The sequence below is a fragment of the Trachemys scripta genome, chromosome 7 (assembly GCF_013100865.1).
Source record: "Trachemys scripta elegans isolate TJP31775 chromosome 7, CAS_Tse_1.0, whole genome shotgun sequence".
Taxonomy (NCBI): domain Eukaryota; kingdom Metazoa; phylum Chordata; order Testudines; family Emydidae; genus Trachemys; species Trachemys scripta.
This window is the reverse complement of record NC_048304.1, coordinates 105,420,294-105,444,495: the sequence shown is the minus strand read 5'-3', so window position 1 is coordinate 105,444,495 and position 24,202 is coordinate 105,420,294. Positions and strand designations below refer to the sequence as shown.

Below are 24,202 nucleotides of genomic sequence, written 5' to 3'. Positions count from 1 at the left end.
AAATTTATTCTGAACTATTAAAATTCTTAATGATTCATAAAGTCGGAACACCATTAAGATAATATGATTAATCTTGTCCTTAAGTAGAATGGGTAGTCTTTGCACTTGTAATTAGTGTGTTGTAATCTTTAAATTGTCTTGCTGTCTAGACTTTTTAACAATGGACAAATTTAGCATGACATTAGATTAGTTTTTAGACATAGCCTGGACAGTCTTTTTAAAGTACCATGGCAGCTCTTTTATTCCAAATGAGTATCTCTTAAAGATTGTTGCTTCAGCTCTGAATAACCCCTGAAATGCTTGACTGATTACTATATAAAATGATGCACATGTTTACATTACAAGTGCATTTTAATTTCCTTGTTTACATCAAATGAAGGATTTTCAGTTTTTATTGAACTGTGCTACTAAACTGAGTACTTAAAGGCACCTTCAGACAAAAGTAACGTTCGCTATATTGGAATACAAGGAATACATCGATTAAATGTGTCTTAACCATAATAATAAAAATGGAAGTAGCTTTCTTGACTGTAGACGCATGTAGTTCACTGTTAAATTCCTTCAATGGGGAGACTTTCAAAGTTGTTACAATAAAAATACTTAATAAAAGGTAATTTATATTTTTGAAAAAGTAATAAATTCTGTAACAAATCTGAAGTGTCTATTTCCCATTTTATCCAACCGTGAAATGCACTTCCTGTGACTCAACTTATTTCCTATTATGACATGTCTGGAATATCAACAAAATTTTAGATCCTGGAGAAAGGCAAACAGCATTGATGTAGCGAAAGTGATAATATTTTAAAATCTAATGTCCTTATCTCTTGTGCAAATCCTATATTATTAAAACTGAAAATTTAAAAATACTGTAACACTTTACATAGTACCTTGGTTTGTTGCATTCTTAGCATGGACAATGAAAATAGCCATTTTCTAGTGTGTATCACTTCTTGGTTCTTAACACAACACTGCAGCATTCTGTCACTGGACAGACTGCATAGCAATATATATTCATTTTAAAAAGCCTGGTTCCAAAGAGACTAAAATATGCATATAACATAGAACCATTACTATTTTGTCTTGGGTTTTGTAAAAGTTTTATCTTTACAAAACTTAAATTTTGGGCCAAATTTGACCTGACTGTACCCCTTTAAGGTAGTATGGCTCTGTTTAACTTAGGCATGGGAGCCAGTTCATGAGAATACTTTCTCTCTGCCCCTCCAAATTTACTCCGTGGCTACAATTCTCAATGGGATAAGGATTAGAAGACAAGACAAACTAGTTTGCTGGGGGCGGCCTCCTCACTACTGAATTCTTGCTGGGTATGCATGTATCCAAAGAAGAAGGGGGTGAGATGGGGTCTTTACTTCCTGAACTGACAACTGCAGCTTCCAGATGAGTTTCTTCTCCCCACACTGCAAATAACCAGCATTTGCTTTTGGGGACAAATTATTTCATTGTGGGTTTTTTTTTTTTTTTTTACACATTTAAAAAAAAAAAAAGCATGAAGGGATCAGATTCCATATCTATTAAATCCTACCCTGCATCATGAACGATTGTGTCAACTGGAGTCAATGTAATACAGACAGAGGCAATTGCAGAACATTGACCAGGTGTGGACACTAAGTTCATAGTAGTTGTCTTTATTTGTTGTTCTATAACTGATCACTCCAGCCATCCTCATAAGGAACTTTGAGAAAGGTGAGCTAATAAATGACCTATTTTTTGGTACTTCCTGTAACAATTTTTTTTTTAAAACAGATCCTTGTGGTAATGTAATATGGTGAGAGTAATGGCAAGATATCAAACTGCTAGAGTGACTTGCTGTAAACAAGTGCACTTTGGTTTGCTTACAAGTTGAGGTGGTTTTATTTTATTTTCATAAAGGTTTGGCTTTAACATCGCTGCCCCTTCTGCGCACCCTTCCCTTCCTCCCCCCCGGGCTGCCAATGGAGGAGCGGTGGTGGTGGGCAAAAGGAGCAGCTACCCCAGGGCCCAGTGATTTAAAAGGGCCCGGGGCTCCCAGCTGCTGCTGCAGCGGCCATAGCCCCAGGCCCTTTAAATAGCCACCGAAGTCCCAATCGGTGCGGGACGGGCAGCATGGAAGGGCTGCCTGGGGGAAGCTGACTCCTAGCCCTACCCCTTCCAGGGGCCCAGAGCCAGGACTCCGTACCAGTAAGTCTTTCTTCTTACTTTCACCCCTGCATCCGAGACTGCTATAAGATGAAATACATGGCAGAATGTGGGTAAAACAGAGGAGGAGACCTACTATTCTCCCCCAAGGAGTTCAGTCAGAATTTAATTAACGCATTAGTTTTTTAACTAGCATCAGCATTGAAGCATCTCTTCTGGAATGGTGGCTGAATCATGAAGGGGCATACGAATGTTTAGCATATCTGGCACATAAATACCTTGCAATGCCGGCTACAAAAGTGCCGTGCGAACGCCTGTTCTCACTTTCAGGTGACATAGTAAATAAGAAGCCGGCAGCATTATCTCCCGTAAATGTAAACAAACTTGTTTCTCTTAGCGATTGGCTGAACAAGACGTAGGATTGAGTGTACTTTGTTTTGTTTTTGAATGCAGTGTTATAACAAAATCTACATTTGTAAGTTGCACTTTCACAATAAAGAGATTGCACTACAGTACTTGTATGAGGTGAATTGAAAAATACTGTTTTGCTTATCATTTTTACAGTGCATATATCTGTAATAATATAAAGTAAGCACTGTACACTTTGTATTCTGTGTTGCAATAGAAATCAATATATTTGAAAATGTAGAAAAACATCCAAAATATTTAATACATTTAAATTGGTATTCTATTGTTTAACCGTGTGATTAAAACTGTGATTAATGGCAATAAACTAAAAAAAAATTAATCGCGTGAGTTAACTGCAGTTAAACTGACAGCCCTAATTTTCAGTCTTATTTATTAATAATCTAAGGGCCTACACCCTTTGACTTCAGTAAAGAAGGATCTGGCCCTTTGATAAGTGAGACAGATCCACTCAAGATATTGGACAATAGTTTAGAGAAGGGAGGGGGTCTTGGATTGCTTACTTATTGGTTAATATTATTTGTCGCTCTGAAGTGGTTGTTTCAGTTGCTAGTATTATAATACAGTAAAACTTTGCAATTTATTAAAGTACAGTAAAACTGCGCTATAAACTTGTGTTGCCGAAGAGAAATGTTGACAGATCACTTGTTGCACTCTGAACATTTTTGTTTTTTGTAGGACTTGTCAAGTGATTTAAAAAAAGTATCACGATTAATCGCACTGCTAATAATAGAATACCATGTATTTAAATATTTTTGGATGTTTTCTATATTTTCAAATATACTTATTTAAATTACAACACAGAATACAAACGGTACAGTGCTCACTTTATTTTTTATTACAAATATTTGCATTGTAAAAAAGATAAGATAGTATTTCAATTCACTTCATACGAGCACTGTAGTGCAATCTCTTAATCATGAAAGTTGAACTTTCAAATGTATATTATTTATTTATTATTAAACTCCCTTCAGCTGAGTGAGCCCTTGTTTGTAAGGAAGGGTGGATTTTACCTTATGGCCATGACATACAGCAGGGGAGGTGAGTCTGGTACAGGGATGCGGAGCTTGCCAGGTCCCAGTTCTCTGTGGCAGTGTTTCTCAAACTTTTTGTGCTGGTGACCACATTTGGACTAAACAAAATATTATGCCCTCCGCCCACCCTCACCTAGAAAAAATTGTGCCCCCCCCCTTTCCCTCCAGCCCAGCGGGAGGCACGGGTCTCTAGACCAGCAGGGAGTGCTGATGCCTCCCTCTATGGCCAGAGGTATGTTTTCAGTTAATTGCAGATGTTAACTGCAATTTAATTGACAGCCATAGTTTTTTGCTTAGAACTGTCTTTTAAAATGGAAAGGATATTTTTTCTCAAACATGTAGGCCTAACAATCACTGAAGATATACACATTAATGGTTAGTTTATTTAGGAAAAGCAACATTCAATATTTTTTTTTGCAGTCTGTTTTAAAACAGATCATCTTATTTAGAATAAACGAGTGAAGTACACTAATTTGCTGAATCCCTTGCTTCAGTGTATTCATATTAGTGTAGAAAATACTTCTAGATTGCGGCTTTGCAATAATCCCTCCTTTCTTTATTATAACATAAAGTTGCTGCTGTTTCCGAGATTCAATGCTGATGTGATGAGATTATCGTGTTGACACGATCAATATGCTAGAAGTGTGGTAACTTATTTGCATAGCCAGTGGAGCTGCTATTTCCTGTGAAATCTGAAGGTTTGCATATAGTTACTATTATTTTAATTTACTGCCCTGCTGAGACTCATGCTGAGTTATCCTTTTTACTAACGCAAATTTGGCACTCCAGCAGGCGAGTGTGGGCACAGAAAAATATAAAAAAAGAACACGAACTCTAAAGGTAGAGAGCAAGCGAAGAGAAAATAGTCAACAAATTGCCGTGTTGGAAGAATAACCGACATAAAGAAGAACTTTAGTTATAAAAAGTTAAGTAGAGTATTTGATTCATGGCGATAAACAGCAAATTGTTGTGGTGTTCAGAATAGATTCTAATAGTATATTAAACATTACTAGCTCTGCACTTAGTAAGGCTTTTTTTGGACACATGCAATATTGACATTTTTCAGAGAAAAATTAAACTGTTAAACAACGTGAAGGTGTTTCTGAGAAAACTTGTAAATCTGAAAATGAAACAGATTAGCCAGTTGTTTTGTTTTGCATGCATTTGTACAAGTACACTATCCTCTAGTCCTTCCTGCTAGCAGGATATTGCAATTTACAAGAATCCTGGGCTTGACTCTTTCATGGACCAGGATTTGTGTTGACTTCACGAATGCTAGCCCTCAAGAATGGGGTCAGCTGGCAAAGCTGAAGAATAGCATGATATGCTTATACGTGATGCGAGGAAACCTGTTCAGATCAGTGCTTTGTGTCTCCCAGATATAATATTGGGCTTTAATTTATATTGCTGCTCTTTTAGAGCTGATTTAATTTTCACAGTACCAAGGAACATCTAAAATGATCTGAATTCAGGCCTGTAAGTGTCCTATGATGTGACTATCTTTCAAACATGAGTTGCTTTAACTTGACACCGCCCACAGCTTAGAATTTCTTTGCTTGTCAGAAATTTTAATGTTCATAGCTTTTAAAAAATATTTAACGTCTATTCAACATATAAGAACTTTAAATTTAGGTTATAGGTATTCATTTGCTATAACTTCCCAAAAATAGACTAATGGCCAGTAAATATAAAAGAGGCTATTATTGGTAATAGACTAGTAGTTGCGTAAAGGGATTGGAAAATATCATGTAATTATTTCAGATTGTAGGAAGTTTGTCGAATTTTATTTTTTTTGGAAGGACAGTTGTGGAAAAGAATATCACCTGTTATGCAAATGCATTTATACACTTCATGCAACACTACTGTGCAGTTACTATTAACCAATTATCAAGTGAGGACACTGTTTTCTAGGGGGTTTGCCACTTGTGTGGAATAATTCGTAACTTATATAGGTTATTGTAAATATAATATCCGTTGTTTGATCTTCCCTTGTTGTTCTGCTTTCCAAGCTGTAGTCCCTCTCCTCCAGAAAATGGTTGGGTATAGGTGAGGCAGATGAATGCAGGAGCAACACCTGTGTACATGTATCAGATGACTTGAATCCTGCATTTGATTAGAGGAGTTTTCTGCATGAAAACAGGACATGGCTGAGGATGTTGAGGAATTTTTCAAGCTGTATCATTAAGGCAAACTAATTGTTCTGTTTAATTCTTTTGTGTGGAAAAATTAGTTGGTTTTCACTGTAAGTAAACCTCTTCTGAATTTTGTGACCTTACTCTGCAGAGTAGTAGTGGCAGCCATCTTGCTGAAAGTGAAGTCATGGAAGACACCAGTTCTCTGAAGAAGCCAAATATAAAACCAAGTCAGCTGCTCTCCTATAATATAATATTTTTTTTGTAAATGTTAATTATTAGAATTTTCTGAACACAAGTTTATTTAATATTTAAAGATTTTTTTGATAAGCTAATTTTAAGCATCAGGGAATGGGTTTAGTCTTCCCTTGGGCTCATGCAAAAGTTCCAAATCTGCTTTAATCTTAATTGTATCAAAAATGTGTTTACATATAAAGTCCAAGTATAATGTACAACCATTATAAAAGCAGGATGGTAACTGGCTCAGTCTTGTAGTGAGCTCTTGAATAACAATGCCATCAGACTGCAGCATTTTTTCAGCAAGATGGCTGCCACCAACAGTGGATCAGATATGGCAATTGTAAAAAGATCTCAGAATGGAATAGCCATTGATGCTTTGTTTTCAGGTACATTCCTCAGTTTATAGTGAACTTTGAAACAAAAAATTGAAGACTGCTTGTTTGAGCAAAATGAAAAGTTTGTGTAAATTAAGACTTTCCCATGAATGTGAATAATTGAAGACTTGAAGAAAATATGCTGTTTGGTGTGGACTGTCAGAGGAGTTCATACTTTGTCTCATTTTTCTTTCTGATTTCTTTATGCCACTTTAATAAGCTTTCCTGTGTACACAAACAATAGGTACATTTGGGACTTGTTTCATTGTCCTGGCATTCCCTCTGCAAGAGAGGTGTAAACAAGGTGAAGACAAACATTTCCAGATTGTCTGTTTCAGAAAGCTGACACTTTGCTTGTTCATTCATATGCATGTTTAATGTCATACACACCAGTAGAGCAAGTAACCAGATATTACATTAGGAATAATACACTGCAGAATTTAAGGTGGAACTATTTAAAAAGCCCTTTGAATGCTTGTACTCCTAGCCCTGTGTATAAAGGGCCAGAGCCACCCTGACCCCCCTCATTCCTTTTCACTGCAGTGATCACTAGTCAGAGTGTGTGCGCTTGTCACTTTCCCATTATTCTCTTAGAGAAAAATACTTCTACTCTTTGTGTACATATTTAGTTATTCATTGTGATAGTGGTATTTTTTTAGGAATCTTTGTTTTTTATATATATTTTTCTCGGCTTTATGCTCAGTACTGGGGCATGCCTAAATATCTGGGATTTTAGTGCTTTTCTGGATGTAGTCGTTCTGTAAGTCAGCAACCCTCATTATAGTTGTTTAAAGCAGTGATTCTCAAACTTTTTTTTTGTGGACCACTTGAAAATTGCTGAGGGTCTTGGCGGACCACTTAACAATGATCTTTCTAAATGTTGTTTGTACCGTTGGCTGGCTATTGTAAAGCACTTTGGATAAAAGCGATAAATTAAAAAAAACCTTAATAATTTGTTTTTTGTTCTACAAATAAAAGCACACAACTTCTATTTTAATATCAGTAGTTTTACCTTTCTAATGCAGTGGATGTACCCTCTCTCCCCTGCTGTGGCAGCCCCTGAGCTGGGAAGGGGAAGGGTCGTCTCTCCCCCCACCACAGCAACCACAGAGCTGAGGCTGGGAAGGAGGGCGGTCTCTCCCCAGCAGCTGCAGTCTGGAGCTGGAGAAAGTCGCCTCTTTCTCTGGCTGCCGCAGCCCTGCATGTCCCAAATTCCCCCCACCCCCCGTTTTCACCCCCCCTACCCTCTATTTCCCCCAAAGTCATCACCTTACATGTGCGTCTTCTCCAGGGTCTAGGCATCTAATTAGTGGAGCCATGCCTGTGTGGTTCCACTGATTAGGTGGGTGGCCCTTCATTGGCTTGTGTGCGGCCACCCAGGCACGCACCTTAGAGGGAACTATCTGTGGACCATCTGAATGGAGCTCGCGGACCATAGTTTGAGAACCTCTGGTTTGAAGTGTTCAGGAGAGGGACGTGTAAGACATAAGTGTCCTATCTGAAGGAGATTTAAGACTAAGACGGTTTGGGAAGTTTGACTTTGGCGTAACCTGATGGTGGCAGCTGTGTGCTCCACTCAGGAACTTTGTATATGAGGGCTTGGACTCCATCTCAAAGTGCGCTGCTGAATGTGATGGATTCCCCTCAGAGGGAACCGAAGAGAAGGTGTTCTCCTCTTGTACTGCATAAATACCATAAGAAGTCAGACACTTAGTTCCTCTAGTAAGAAGAAGCCCTCTTCCTCTTCAAAAACCAGGTCCTCAGTGGAGACTCATAGGAAGAAATCTGGTACCAAGATTAGAGCTCAGCCTGCTCCACATAGGCACTCTGCACTATTTCATTTGTCCTCTAGCAATACAGTCGTTGACTCTGGCACCTCGTTTGGTACCGTTGAGACCAACTCCATTGCTGGGGACATTCTACATTGACTTTGTCTGTATTACACCTATGCTTTTGGTACCTGTGACACCTGAAGCTTACGCAGTGGCCAGGGACCTTCTTTGCCTCTCAGTCCTGGATTCCCCACTGATACAGGAGGAAGTTCAGATGCCCACCCCGTTTCACAAGCCCTAGTACTGCCTCCTTCTGTGGCACCTGCTTTTTTAGTGCTGTCAGATTCTGGGTGTGCGCGGGAGTGCCATTGGACTCCAGAAGCTCAAAAGTGAAGCAGAGCAGGCGTACGGTACCTTCTGTGGGAAAGCTGCTGATGTTTCTTCTGGTACTGACCACATCTCATCGGTCCAGGTTCCAGTACTGCACCACCTTGCCCTTCAGACTACTTTTCAGAATCAGAAATGGGATCTCGAAGCATAGTATCCCGTCACACAGGATCAAGAGCCTGTTCTCATTCTTCCTCTCATAAGTCAAAATCTCTGTATTGTGATTCTTGTAGGATCGTGTCCAGGGACAGGATGTCTTCGGGTTGGGCCCTGGTACCATACCAATTTTAATGATGGCCCTTTGGGAATCCACTGTGTGTTCCTCCAGACTCCAGGTCCTCATTGGCTAGATCGTGTAGCATTTGATCACCACAAGGCACGATACTCTGCCCAGTGTCAAACTTGGTACTGAGTCAGGTACCTAGTGTCTGATCCTTCTGGTGCAGAGATACAGCAGAAAACAGAACAGACATTACAGTGCAGCCCTTCCATAGCTCCTCCTCTTCACCAGGTGAGGCTACTGTCTGATTCCTGATGATTACAAAACGTACCAGGAACTTATGATAAAGGTAGCCACATCTCTGGGAATTCAAGTAGAACTGGTCCAGGGCAATTCTCACAAGTTAAAGGACATTTTGTGTACTATAGGACCTGCTAGAGTGGCTTTACCTATTAATGATATCTTGGAGCATACCAGAATCCTTTGGCAAACTCTCCTCTCTGACACCCACTGCCAAAAGGACTGAGAAAAGGTGCAAGTTCCCTCTCAGGGTTGTGGGTACTTTTATTCACACCCAACTGCAGGATCTTTGGTGGTGGCCATGGTTAATATAAAGGCAAGACAAGGACACTCTAAATCTACTCCCAAAAACAAAAACACGAAGAAATGGGATTTGTTTGGAAGAAAGGTTTATTCTTATCAGGAGTACAATTGAAAATTGCTAACTACCAGACTCTTGTTTGCTTGTTATGATTACTCCAATAGGGCCTCGGTGCTAAAATTCCTTGACATGTTGCCAGACAAGGCTGAGAAGGAATACAGAGCACTTATCAGTAAGGCAACGTTTTAGTTATGGGTATTTTTAGTAAAAGTCATGGACAGGTCATGAGCAGTAAACAAAATTCACAGCCTGTGACCTGTTCATGACTTCTTTACTATCTATCCCTGATTAAAACTTGGGGGGAGGGGACCTTGGGCGGTGGTGTGGGGGGTGCTGCTATGGGTGCTCAGGGGTGGGGGAGGGGACGCAGTTCGGGGAATGCAGTTCGGGGGGGAGGGGCACACCACAGGTGCTCGGGGGTGTGAGTCAGGGGGGGCATCACCGCACCCCAGCCCTGAGCCCCTCCACACCCAAACTCCTGCTGCTGGGGGATAGGGGGACCCAAGACTGCCCCAGCAGCTGCTGGTACACCTGGCCTGGGGTCTCAGAGCGGCTCAGGTGGCCCCACGGCCAGGCATACCAGCCACTGCAGAAGTTACAGAGGTCACTGAATCCGTGACAAACACGGGGCCTTGCTTATCAGTGAGGGCCGCCTGGTAGCATGATCATCCTTTCAGGCTGCACTGGATGAGATATTTTCAGCTGCTTGAATGATGGTAATGGCAGTCACTATGCATCTTGGCTTCAGCCTGGCATTTCATCTGAAATCCAACAGATTACTGAGGATTTGCCTTTTGAACAGCCAAACCCATCTTAGAGAAGAGAGATGAAGAACTTCTTTCTCTAGAAAATTTTCGGGCAACCCTGAGGCCTTTGGCATTTATATTCCAGGCCCACAGAGAAAGCAGTTCCGTCTTCAAATCCAGGTTTGATATCAGTGTTACCCTATTAGCCCCATCAATTGAGAAAAGGCTATAAGACTCACGGAAGGAGACCACCTTCTCCTCTTCTTCTGCTAACTCCAAACAGACAGCTTAGATGCTACAGACTATCAACTCCTTGGTTAAGGCCAGCGAACCCCTCATTTTGACTTCTCGTACCTTTTGGCAGTAGGTTGTCCCAATTCCTAAGTAAGTGCTTAGATCCACATTACATCCAATCAGTGGGTTCTAAGCATGGTGGAACTGGGATATTCTCTGCAGTTCGCTTCTGTCCCTCCTTCACATCCGTCTCCCATCCCTTTTCAGGGACTCCTGAGACTGTACTAATTCAAGATGTTCAGTCACTGTTACAGTTAGGGTCCATAGAGGAAGTGTCGTCTCATCAGGAGAAAGGATTCTGTTCCTATTTTGGTTGAGAAAATAAGTCCAAGGAAGGCCTCAGACCTATTTTAGACCTACAGAAGCTCAACAAGTACATAAATTAAGTTTCATATGGTTACCCTAGCATGTATTATCCTATCTGTAGACTACAATTTCTTCGTTGTCCTTGATTTAAAGGGTGCTTGCTTCCATGTAGTCATTCAGTAGATTCTTACAGTTTGTTATAGGAGACATTCATTATAAGTTTACTCTCCTCCTCTTCTGTTTTCAGTCCCTTGAGTTTTCACAAAGAGGATGGCAGTGGTTGCAGCACATCTCTGAAGGATAGGGGTCCAGGTGTACACATATCTGGATGAGTACCTGGTTTGAGATTGGTCCAGACAACAAGTACTAGTGGCCACTGAGAAGATTCAGTTCAGCACTTCCAAATGAAAGAGGATTAACCAGGAGAAACCTGTTCTACCTGTACAGAGAATCAGATTCAAAGGAAAAAGTGACAGAGTCCTATGGCACCTTATAGACTAACAGACGTATTGGAGCATAAGCTTTCGTGGGTGAATGTGTCTGACGAAGTGGGTATTCACCCAGGAAAGCTTATGCTCCAATACGTCTATTAATCTATAAGGTGCCATAGGACTTAGTCTGGATCTGTAAAAAGTGACAAACACAGCTAACCCGCAGATTCAGAGGAGTAGTTCTCAATTGGACCTGAGTGGGACAGTATTTATCTTAGGCCAGACTTCAGGAGATATTGGACCCATGCGAAGACTTAAAGGCATATGACAGTGAACAATGGTCTGAAGCTTGTAGGTCACATGCAGCTTGTACATATGTGAATCATCATGCCAGACTTCACCTCAAAATCATGCAGAAATGGTTGAAATCTGTCTACTGTCCCTCTTGTCATCTGCTGGAGAAGCTGACTTATACCAAGAACTGTCTTGATGTCCCTGGACTGGTGGATGGACCCTGCCATTGTATGCAGTGGGGTTCCTTTTGCCCAAATTGTGCCCTTTGTTACCCTAGTTGTGTGTGATTCATTTCATGGTTGGGGTGCTCAGGTAGAGAACTTTGAGACTCGGGGGTCTCTGGTCAGTGTAGGATTCCTGCTCACCAGTATTTTCGGAGCTTTGAGCTGTTCACCTGGCCTGTAAAGTTTCTTCCCCACATCAGAGTTTGTTCATTACAGGTGCCCACAGACAACACAATTGCAGTGTTTTACCTAAACAAGCAGGGAAGAACTTGGTCAGACTTCCCAAGAAGGAAAGAGCCTCCGGTCTTCCTACATCAGGAATGAGATAATGCTCAAAGCATCTTGCTTTCCTAGGTCTCAGAACTATCTAGCATACTGTTTTTCTGCAGATCATTCAGCAGAGACCATAAGTCATCCCCCAGCCTGACAGAAGAGGAAGTGTCATCAGTTCTGTTCAAGAATAGGTCACAACCTTGCACATATACAAAATGGGAAATGACTGCCTAGGAAGGAGTATTGTGGAAAGGGATCTGGGGGTCATAGTGGATCACAAGCTAAATATGAGTCAACAGTGTAACACTGTTGCAAAAAAAGCAAACATCATTCTGGGATGTATTAGGATATTATAAGTAAGACGCGAGAAGTAATTCTTCTGCTCTACTCCACGCTGATTAGGCCTCAACTGGAGTACTGTGTTCAGTTCTGGGTGCCACATTTCAGGAAAGATATGGACAAATTGTGGAGAGCACAGAGAAGAGCAACAAAAATGATTAAAGGTCTAGAAAACATGACCTATGAGGGAAGATTGAAAAAACTGGGTTTGTTTAGTCTGGAGAAGAGAAGACTGAGAGGGGACATGACAGTTTTCAAGTACATAAAAGGTGGTTAGGAGGAGGGAGAAAAATTGTTGTTCTTAACCTCTGAGGGTAGGACAAGAAGCAGTGGGCTTAAATTGCAGCAAGAGAGGTTTAGGTTGGACATTAGGGAAAAACTTCCTAACTGTCAGGGTGGTTAAGCACTAGAATAAATTGCCTAGGAAGGCTGTGGAATCCCCATCATTGGGGATTTTTAAGAGCAGTTTGGACAAACACCCGTCAGGGATGGTTTAGATAATACTTACTCCTACCTTGAGTGCAGGGGACTGGACTAGATGACCTCTCGAGGTCCCTTCCAGTTCTGAGAGTCTGAGTCTAACCCAGGTGGGCTACTATTCTGGAAGGGGAAACTTCTATATGCTTCCCTCCCCCATCCCTATGGTGCTGAGAGTTTAGCAAGTTTAGACAGGATCGTGCCATAATAATTTTTATAGTGCCAACCTGGCCTTGTCAGGATTGGTTCTCAGATCTGTTGAGCCTTTCAATTCAGGATCCTGTAATGCTCCCTCAGGTCTTGGATGTAGTTTTGCAGGACCACGACGATTCCAGCCCTCTCAGGATGCACAGGACTGCATAGATACTCTGTGGTTAATTCCCCATGAAGCTGTCTGTTCGAGCTGGAAATCTTCTATACCTACCCCAGGAAATGGCTGATGGAAGAGATTCTCAGTCTGGTTCCAGCAGAAAGATACCTTTCCTTCCCAGGCTCCCATTTAGTTTATACTGGATTACCTCCTTCACCTAAAGTCACTTGCAAGGACTTTGCAAGTTCATTGAGAGTTCATGTGGCAAATATCTTCACATTGCTTCCACGTGTGGAAGGAAGATTTGTTTTTTTCCAACCGTGTGACTGTTAGGTTCCTGAAAGGTTTGGATGGGTTCTTCCCACCTATTTGAGACACCACACCATCCTGGGATCTGAGTTTGGTGGTTTTGATTTTAATGGAGCCCATTTTTGAACCTATATCTTTTTTCTCTCTCAATGAAGGCAACATTCCTGGTAGCTATCACTTTAGTTGGGAGGGTAGTAGAACTTCAGGCTTTGATGGGTGACCCTCTTTTACACGGTGTCTTATAAAGATAGTTTGTGTGCATTGACACCCCATATTGCTTACCAAAGTGGCATAGATTTTTTTTTTTTTTTTTTAAATCTCAAACTGTATATTTACCAATCTCTTTTCTAAAGCCTCATTCTCACAGAGCTGAGAAAAATGTCATACTTCAGATGTTCTCAGGGTGCTAGCCTTTTTCCTGCATGGGACTAAAGAGTTGAACATCTCTCTGCAATTTTGTCTCTTTTGCTGACAGGATGAAGGGCAACCTGTCACTTTGCAGAGGATCTCTTTCTGGATCTCCTTCTGTATTTGTCTATGCTATGATATCGTAATGTTCCACTGTCTCAAAGAGTTTTAGCACACACTGCAATATCACAAGCAGCATTGGCTGCTGCGTTTTTTTTTTTTAAGGTCGTGACAGTTGCAAGGCTATGACTTGGTTGGTTCATACCTTCACCATCATTATGCTCTCTCCCAGGTCTTAAGAGACTATGCTTGGGAAAGTGGTATTGCAGTCCTTGTTTAGGTAGGCTCCGATACCGTTCTCCATCTGGAACTGTTTATGAGTCGCCTAAAGTGGAATGGGCGAGTGCAAGCACTCGAAGGAAAAAATGGTTGCATACCTGTTGTTTTTTGAGATGTGTGGTGCATGTTCCTTCCATGACCACCCTCCTTCCTCTCTTCATTGGAGTCGCAGCTAATACTGGTCTCCAGTGTGAAGGGACTTGGGGGTTGCTCTGCCCCTTTATGCTGTTGGCTAGCAACATGAGTGTGCAGAGGGCACAGTGCTGCTGTGATGGGTTTCGTTATGCAAAAAAGTTCTCCGCTTCAGTTGACTGACGTGTACATACCTAAAGTGGAACTAATATGTGCATCACCTCTCAAAGGACAACAATTACTGAAGAGGTATGTCACCGTTTTATTGCAGTCAGAAGCTAGGGAGGGGCACCATGCTAGAACCACGGAGTGGTAACCGCTTTTAAGTGCTAACAAACTTTACCTTCAAACTGTACTAGATTGACTGTCTGGGCAGTCATTTATGAATAACTATAATCAATTCAAACAGTTTTTGATCTGTTACTCTATGGCTGATAACTGCGGCACAGAAATGTTTTGCAGGTGTTTCAGTGAGAAATATAGCACCTGCATAATTTTGGCTTCTAGATATAGAAGAGATATAAACTAACATTGTGATACCCTTTGAGTCTACATGGATGTGAGGTGCCTTTGAGTTAAAAGCCAACATATACAGTAGAACTTACAAACACCTCGGGAATGGAGGTCAATTGTAACTCTGAACACAATGTTGTGGTGGTTCTTTCAAAAGTTTACAACATAATGCAGTTTTGAAACTTACTATGCAGAAGAAAAATGCTGCTTTTAACCCTCTGAATTGAAATGAAACAAGCAGAGAAAGTTTCCTTGCCTTGTCAATTTTTTTAACCCCCCCTCCCCTTTTTTTGTGGTTTATGCTTAACAAAGTTCTGTACTGTACAGTATTTGCTTTTTTGTCTCTGCTGCCTGATTGCATACTTTCGGTTCCAAATCAGGTGTGCGGTTGACTGGTCAGTTGGTAACTCTGAGGTTCTACTGTAACTTTTTTCCCATCAGCTGCACAGGAAAATAGCAGTATCATGGAAATATGAAAACTAACAGTTGACATACTGAGTTTGTATTGAGGAGGATATACTCTTGAAAACAGTGCATAACTTGCAATTCATCAAACTTTGTAATACAGGAATGGAAAAGAATGTAGTTCTCTACAGATTGTAAAATCAAAACGGTTTAATATTAGACTTTGACTTAGCTGAGTTCTTAATTGAGGTAGAGACATTCATAGACATAGTGATACAAGTTCAAAGTTTGTGTGAATTTAGCTCTGCTACTTCAGTTAACATTAATGAAAGTTGAACAGTTAAATGGTTGTATGGTGGGTGCACTGTGGCTGGTTCTTCACAAAAATTGATCAGTGGCAAACTTATTTTAGATGTGTTAAGAATGTATTAGGCTTAGAGTAGGTCATGACTGAGTTTAAACAGAAGCCAGGGATTAGAATGGGAGCGGCATACAAAGCACTACTTTTCTGGTTGCTCAAGTTCAGTGAGGCCTTAATTGAAACTGTCTTCATTTTGTTTACAGGGATAGTTGTCACATAGTGTCATCCATCCCATTTTGCAGTCTGAGGAGGGCAGGGTCTGAGCCAGCATGGAGACAGAATCTCCTCTTAGAGGAAAAAGTAATTTTTTTGTAAATCATTGGAGTGTGGAAATCAGGATTGGAGTACATATCTTAAAAAGCCTGCCAACAAACGTAGTTTCTGCACTGGCATTTTTCTGATTTTTCTAATAGCAGCTACTGACCTGAACAATATTAAACAAATACAAATAGGCTTAAACACCTTATGTATACCCATAAACCAAACTCAGCATGCTGCTCAGTGTATGCCACCTTAACAAAACTATCTATTTGGCTGGTGCAACAGAGTAAAGCAAACCCACACCATCCTAGCCTTACCTATCAACCTATTTAACCCTTGGAATGAGGGACTTTGGACAGTTTAAATCAGGGGTCAGCAACCTTTCAGAAGTGGTGTGCCGAGTCTTCATTTATTCACTCTAATTTAAGGTTTCGCATGCCAGTAATACATTTTAATGTTTTTAGAAGGTCTCTTTCTATAAGTCTATAATATATAACTAAACTATTGTTGTATGTAAAGGAAATAAGCTTTTTAAAATGTTTAAGAAGCTTCATTTAAAATTAAATTAAAATGCAGAGCCCCCCGGACCGGTGGCCAGGACCCAGGCAGTGAGAGTGCCACTGAAAATCAGCTCCCATGCCGCCTTTGGCACGCGTGCTATAGTTTGCCTACCCCTGGTTTAAATGCTACCTTTTCTTTACTGATGTACTCATACTGACTTTTCTTGTCTGATTCTTCTAGCTATATTCAGCCCTTGTATTCTGCTTCCCTACTTCCCCCCTTCCTTCCCCATGCCTTTATCATTCCAGTGTTTCTTCGTCCTGTGGAAGAGGAACTAGGTAAAGGTGTGAAGTCTGTACAACCTTCAGAAGACTATGCAGCAATAAACAGTATTCCATTTTTGGAATCTGTTTGTGAAGTTTTCAGCTTAAATTGGAGGAGAGCCTAAAATCTGAAGCCCATTTTCATTTCCTCTTGGGGAAATCCCTATTCCTGCATTTAAAAAAAGAAAAAAAAAAAAAAAAGAAAAAAAGTTGCTTAAGCATTGATCAGGATGTTTGCCTAAAAGTACGCTATCCTTTTAATAAAACTTATGGTATAGTATGCAACCATTATGTTCTAATAATATTTTCTAATTATTTATAGCTTTCTGCCCAACACAATTTACTTCAAGAAGTGCACAATGACAGAACGTGGAATTAAATGGGCTTGTGAGTATTGTACATATGAAAATTGGCCATCTGCAATTAAGTGTACCATGTGCCGTGCTCAGAGGCCTAGTGGAACAATTATTACAGAAGATCCATTCAAAAGTGGTTCAAGTGAAGTCGGTAGAGATTGGGATCCTACAAGCATCGAAGGAGGAAGCAGCCCTTTGATATGTCCAGATTCTAGTGCAAGACCAAGGGTTAAATCTTCTTACAGTATGGAAAGTGCAAATAAATGGTCCTGCCACATGTGCACGTACTTGAACTGGCCAAGAGCGATAAGATGTACTCAGTGCTTGTCCCAGCGTAGGACCAGGAGCCCCACAGAATCTCCTCAGTCTTCAGGATCGGGTTCAAGATCAGTCCCCTTTTCTGTTGATCCTTGTGAAGAGTACAATGATAGAAATAAACTGAACACGAGAGTACAGCACTGGACTTGTTCTGTATGTACATACGAAAACTGGGCTAAGGCCAAGAAATGTGTGGTATGTGATCATCCCAGACCTAACAACATTGAAGCAATAGAACTGGCAGACACAGAAGAGGCTTCTTCAATCATAAATGAGCAAGACAGAGCTCGATGGAGAGGAAGCTGCAGTAGCGGTAATAGCCAAAGAAGATCTCCTCCTACAACCAAACGAGAATCAGAAGTGAAAATGGACTTCCAAAGAATTGAATTGGCTGGAGCTGTTGGCAGCAAGGAGGAACTTGAAGTTGACTTCAAAAAACTAAAGCAAATAAAAAATAGAATGAAAAAGACTGATTGGCTATTTCTAAATGCTTGTGTGGGTAAGTTGTCTGTCTCTTGCTATGTTGTGATAGTATTTGGGGGGGGGGGGGATGGAAAGTTGCTTACAAGGTGTAAACAAGCTCTCAACATGCAGTTTTGTAACAATACTATAATTTCACTTCACAACAGCACTTAATAAGTGAACTGAATGTTGCAGTTCCTGAAATAACATTTAGTGGTGATGCATGGGGAAGTGTCTGCAAACTTGACAGAATTTGGCAAGTTATCTTAGAGATAAGTAGAACCGTTTTGTGTGGGACTAGTTGCATGAGCTCTTCTGACTTTATGGGAGTTGATACAGAATAGCTGCTGAATCTGTTTATATAAATATATTATCTTAAAAAAAAAGTCAAAGAACCAACTTGTGCGCACAGTTGTGTGAAAAATGCTCTACCTGCGTATTTAAAATTGCTGCTCTGTTTACCGTTACAAGATGTACCGAGTAGAATCACCAGATGTAGCTTGGGAATATTTTGTAAACAGTGTAGAGCTTCTATCAGCACAAGATGCTCTGTCAGTTGTTAAAAATAACACGAATATGTAGCTCCAAGAAGCTGCATGCATAATACTGACCTTGAAAATGTTGTTGTGTTAACATGAATATCATGTTGTAAATACTTACAAGATTTCTGAAAGTGTCTTTTATACCCAACTGACCTCAGAAATTCAAATACCAATTTTGTTTTGTATTTTAGTGCTTTCCTAAGGAAATTCTGGATAATGCTCCCATGCTGTTAAAGAACAGAGACATGAGAGCAGGGTTTTCTCCAGTTATTGACCTTGTGAGTTAATTTTTGTGATGTAACTGCCCGGAAGTAGAAATTTGAGGCTTATGCATACAAGTAGGTTAAATACTTGAAATTTATAATGACTTTGGAGTAGGACACTTCTTTTGAAATTCCAGCTCTAACAATGTTTGTCTCATACCATTCCTTGATATGTCATGAAGCGACTTTATTGCACTTGACATTGTTCAGGAACTGATTTGTGAAACACCATTATGTAATCTATTTGGCTGCAAGTGAATGTTCTTATTATGTATATGGATATGCATTTCAGTCAGCTAAAAGATACACTGCTCTCCTTTGATGGGTAAAGAGTTCCATGCATAGACTTAAAGCTTTTACGTCCTCCTTTTGAAAGGAGGCATATTCCTCCCTTATATTCTTTCAAATGATGGTGGCCATTAAAATGTATACTGGCCATGTTTTTTCCCCATAGTCACTTCTTTTCACCATCCCTTTTCCTTCCTCAAATGGAACAGATAAAAGATTTTTTTTTTTTTTTTTTTTTCCTTGCATGCCCTTCACGTGCAGAGTTATTGTTAGAGATCCTTTGTTTGCCCTGTGGATGTCTAGTTAGCTTTTTATTGCAATCTTATTAGATGTCAGATTAATGAAATAGGATTTTTTTTCCATTAGTGATGTCTGAAAGATAGAAAAAATTTCCTCCGGGATATTCTGCAGTATTTGTATCTTCCTTGTATTCTGAGATTTGAAATATTAAATACTTGAAAAGTTTATGTTCCAGAATAGCGATAACTAAATTGCTGTCTGGTGCAAAACTGCAAAAACAATTCTAAAATATCCTGTACATACACTACTTTGCATAAGGCAATAGTAATTTGCTTGTTTCTTGAATTACTTAAATATGAATGTATTTTGAAGGTGCCTTATTTTAATAACTTTCTTAGTAAAGGATCGGAGTGACCAAAACATCAGATTTACTCTAGTTACGTTAAGTAAACATGAAGCTTTAAAAGCTTCTGGGGGAATCCAGAATGCCAATTGTGAGTAGCATGTGCTGAACTTTGCAGGTCTCATGATGAAGATTTCATGGATTTTCCCATGATAGATACTTCCTTCATATGGAGGCCAATAGTTACTAATATCTTTTGCAGTTTAAAAAAAGTTGCATTTTATGTATTTTGGATTTAATTATATTATATAGAACATATGAAAAATGCTAATATAAAGCTTATTTCATCCAGTGAAAACCACTTCTTAAAGACATAGATAACTATTACTGATAAAATATCACACTTCTGCTTCTGTTGCAGTTCGTTCCATTCTTAACTCCTCAACACTGATGTATGAAAGTATCTGAACAAATTTAATTAAGGGCTTGTATATATTAGGAAAGTTGAATCAGTTTAAATCAATTTAAAATCTATTTAGTTAAACTGGTGCAACCCCCTAATATAATTGCACTTAAACTAGTTTAACCCTTGCTTAACTTATCAATGCAGCTAATATACTTACAAATGAAGCTAAACTTATTTGAGTTAAATTGATTTTAAGTGCACCCATGTTAGAGGTTTTTACCAGTTTAACTAGATCAATGTATTTAAACTAGTGCAACGGTTCTGATTTAGACTATGTTTTAACCAAAGATACAAAAATAGGGCAATGAAATAAAATTTTCCAACAAAATTTAAATGTGCAAGAGGGAAACCCATTTTCTTCCTCTTTTTTGCTGATCATGTTTAATATCCTGTGTACTAACTGCACTGTCTGAAGGTCTCCCAGGGCTTGAAAATGGTAATGACTGATTTTATAGATGAAGAAATGTGAGGCGCGCAGGTTGTGGCAGTTGGAAAGAGAACACTGTCCTCCCAACTTCATTGCTCTGCTCTAGCTTCTAAATCATGTTGCCTCTTGAATATTCAGAATTACGCTAGACACGAAAAGATTTGTACCTCAACATGGAGAATATGTTGTGCTTGTATACAGAGGCAACAAACTCCAGAGGCACATGTTCTTGATGCAGTGACCCTACCTTCAAGACTATATCTTGGGAAGGGGCAGCAGTCTTGCTTTTGCTGATTTATGGTTGTCATTGCAACTGCACTTACAATCATAAAAGTCTGAAAGAATTTTTAAAACTTAATTTGACTATTCATATAATCACACCCAATATTTATGTGGAAAAAATGTTAAGATACTACTGTTTGGTGCTATAACTAATTTTGAGATCAGGATGTTGTTTAACATTAGGGTTATCATATTTCCACAATCAAAAAAGAGGACACTTGGGTCGGGGGGGAGCCCTGCTCCCATCCCCTGACTGCCCCCCTCAGAACCCCAGTCCCCCCTGTTTCTTGTTCCCTGACTGCCCCGACCCTTATCCACTCGCATGGTTGGCAGGGTTGTAGAAATTTTGGTGATGCCCAGAACCCACGCCCCCACCTGCCTAAGGCTCTGGGAGCGGGATTGAGTGGGGGAAGGAGGTCTGGGGTGCAGGTCCTGGGCTGGGGATTAGGTGCAGGAGGGGTGCAGGCTCTGGGATGGAGTTGGGGATGGGAGGCGGTGCAAAGGGAGGGGGTGCAGGCTTTGGGAGAGAGTTTGAGGGCAGGAGGGGGTGTGTGGGAAGGGGGAGGGGGTTTGGGAGGGAGTTTGGGGATAGAGGGGATGCAGGGGTGAGGGCTGTGGGTCTGAGAATGAGGGGTTCATGATGCAGGAGGAGGCTCAGGGCTGGAGAAGAGGGTTAGGGTGTGGGGGGCTGAGGGCTGGGGCTGAGGGGTTTGGGGCTTTGGAGAGGCTCAGGGCTAGAGTGGAAGGGTGGGGTAAGGGCAGCCTGTCTTCCTATTAGTGGATGGGAGATGCTAGGACCCGGGGGCAGCAGACAGCAGTTGCTGCTAGCTCTGGCAGCACAAGCAGGCAAGGGAGAGGCAGGCAGGCAGGGAGGGGAGGTCCACTGGGGGGGGGTGGGACGTGCGGAGGGGGGGTGGCAGGTGGAGGCCGGGGACCCATCCAACACTCCCCTGCTCCCTGACTCTCCCCCCCCCCCCCGGACTCCCCTTACCATTCTGGCTCCATGTATAAGCAAAACATGCTGCCCGGTGGGTCGGTTTGTTTGTTACACAGGGCTGCAGACAGAGGGAGGGGGGAGCAGGGGAGGGCTCTGGCTGCTGGAGGCCAATAGGAGCGGCTCAATCGGCCCAGCCGCCCAATCAGCAACCACACTCTGCATGGGAGGGAGGGAGGGAGGCGAGTGAGAAAACCCCCCCGGACATTTTAACCTTGTTACCAATTCCTTCCGGATGGCTATTTAGAGACGCAAAAGCCGGACATGTCTGGGGAAATACGGACGGATGGTAACCCTATTTAACATTGTCATTAAATACTTCTGGGGGAATTTTCTGCCCCAAAATTAAAAATTCTGCATACAATATTTTAAAATTCTGCATATTTTATTTGTCAAAATAACACAATATAATCAACCAGTTTCAATTATTTTGGTAATTTATTTCAAAAAACTGTCAGCAAGTATGTCTGTAATAATACAGACAACAAAAAAGATTCAGAAACTGTTTTTGACAAATAGATTCCTTACTAGGCATTTTAATACTAAGCTTTGAGTAAAAATTCACTTAAACTACAATACAGAAACATATTTTCCCCCCACCCCTCAGAAGCAGTGCAAAGGCTTTGAGGAGTTGGGGGTGGTAACATAGGAGCTGAGGAAGAAGGAAGTAATTGCTGGGATGGAGCCTGGGTGTGAACTTGGAGGGTTGTTGGGTGTGGGTGGAAGAAGTATGGAACAGGGACTTTTTGGGGGTAGAGGGATTGTTAGAGAGTTGGGGAGCCTCCCCTATGCAGAACCTGGCTGATCCCTAGCCTCTCCCTCCATCTCTGTGCCCTTACACCCCTTGTCCTCGTATGTCCCTGCACCCCGTGTGTTCATGCACTCCCACTCGCATTCAGCTGCTAGCTCCTGTGCCCCGCCCCAGTTTGTCCCCCCATTAGGCCTTCTGAACCCCAGTTTGACCCCCTCCCCCAGCAACTCTATCCCTGCTCTATCCGTCCCCCCATATCCCATGCCTTCTCACCTGGCCCTGCAGACATGGCGCTGTGAGGAAGGCAGCCTCTCCCTCTCTCTGGCTGAGTGGGCTGCCCTCTCTTTTGGTGCCATAGCAGCCCCTGGTGGAAGAAAGATATAATTGCAGTGCCTTCCTGCCTGAATGTATTTTCTGTGCGCAGAATTCCTCCAGGAGTAAAAATAGTCTAGTGAAGTAAGCAACACATTGGTATGTTGATCTTTGTGAAAACTTTTGTGATTCTAATGAATCTACTTCATAGATAAAAGTTTAAAGCAGGGATAATCTAAGAAAACTAATATTCAGTAGCCTGTAGTATGGGTTCAAAATATTCATCTGACCTTACCGTCCAAGGACGAAGAAAGTTTGATTCTGTACTTGATGCCTCATTCTTTTAATTAATTTTCAATTCTCATTCGAATTGCAAAGCTGTCAAAAGAGCAGGCTCTTCCGTTAGCATATTCTGTATTTTCCAGTAAAACTAGTGCACGATAGTTATAAATGATGTAAAAGTGTTTGCTTTTCTGGTATTTTCTAAAGGGAATCCATTAAGGTTGCTTTATAGTTCCAACTTGGCAGACCACCTACTCCCTTTGTAAGTAAATGAGGCCAGATTTCCAGTTCTGGATACTGGGTCACTGTCAATCCTACAAGTGGTTTACAGTTATAATGAGACAAATGGTGATAAAAGAACGTATTTTTTCATTATTTTATTACCTAGTCAAATTAGAATACTTTTAAGATATTGGTATTTTGTAGCATGACTCTTAATTCAAATTGTCACTTATGGTATAGAGATCTCAACTTTCCATTATAGTTGAGAACTAGTAAGCAACATTCTTATCACTCATTAAATAGTTACAGTTGATTGCTCAATGATAAAATACATATTTTCCTTCTATTTTAGTGAAGTGGTATATGACAGTTTTAAATGCAAGCAACTAAATACATTTCTTATGCACATACAAATATTTAGACTAATCTGTAATCTTATTTTGCAGTACATCCTTAAAAGGACAGTTAGTTCATTCCTAGAGTGCCAGTATATGCCTCTGGTTAGTTTTGCTTCATCCCTGCATCTCTTTCCCCCCCTCCCCCTCAGCAGCTCCTGACTGGACTTGAAGCGCTGGGCTCGGGGCTTCCGCTCCGTGCCCCCCCCCCCCCCCCGCGCCCTGGCTCCTGTCTCGGCTTGGGACACCCATTTTCAAATTGGCCAAGGCCCATGCGTTAATCCACCATTGGTTGTGACTAGCAGTTATGAGCAGCACTGGGGTTATTGGACCCACCTTCACTTCTGGGAGTCTCCTCCAGCTGCAGAAAGCTCCTCAGAAGTGAAGGTGGCAATTCTGCTACCCCCCTACAACAGCTTTGAGACCCCCTCAGTCCCATTTTGGGTTGGGACTCCCATGGTTACAAAACCATGAAATTTCAGATGTAAACATGTGAAATTGGCCAATTAAAAAAAAACTCTGGCCATGAAATTGACCAAAATGGACCATGAATTTGGTAGGGCCTTATATAATAGATGTTCTCTATGACTTGATGTAAGTCATTAGGGACTTGCAGTGTAGAGCATACATAGGT

The 24,202-nt window shown here is 41.1% G+C and overlaps 1 protein-coding gene across 2 annotated transcripts in view; it reads left to right on the top strand.

The window, feature by feature from the left end:
- ZRANB1 (zinc finger RANBP2-type containing 1) overlaps positions 1-24,202 on the top strand; it is an 82,258-nt gene that overhangs the window by 14,567 nt on the left and 43,489 nt on the right. Inside the window, exons 1-2 of one of the 2 annotated variants that reach the window (XM_034775262.1) lie at positions 15,744-15,840; positions 16,948-17,798. In XM_034775262.1, coding sequence (XP_034631153.1) covers positions 16,985-17,798 — 814 coding nt within the window. In that variant the 5' untranslated portion in view covers positions 15,744-15,840; positions 16,948-16,984. Of the gene's footprint in view, positions 1-15,743; positions 15,841-16,947; positions 17,799-24,202 lie in introns of those variants that run through there. The other variant, XM_034775261.1, reaches the window with a different exon arrangement.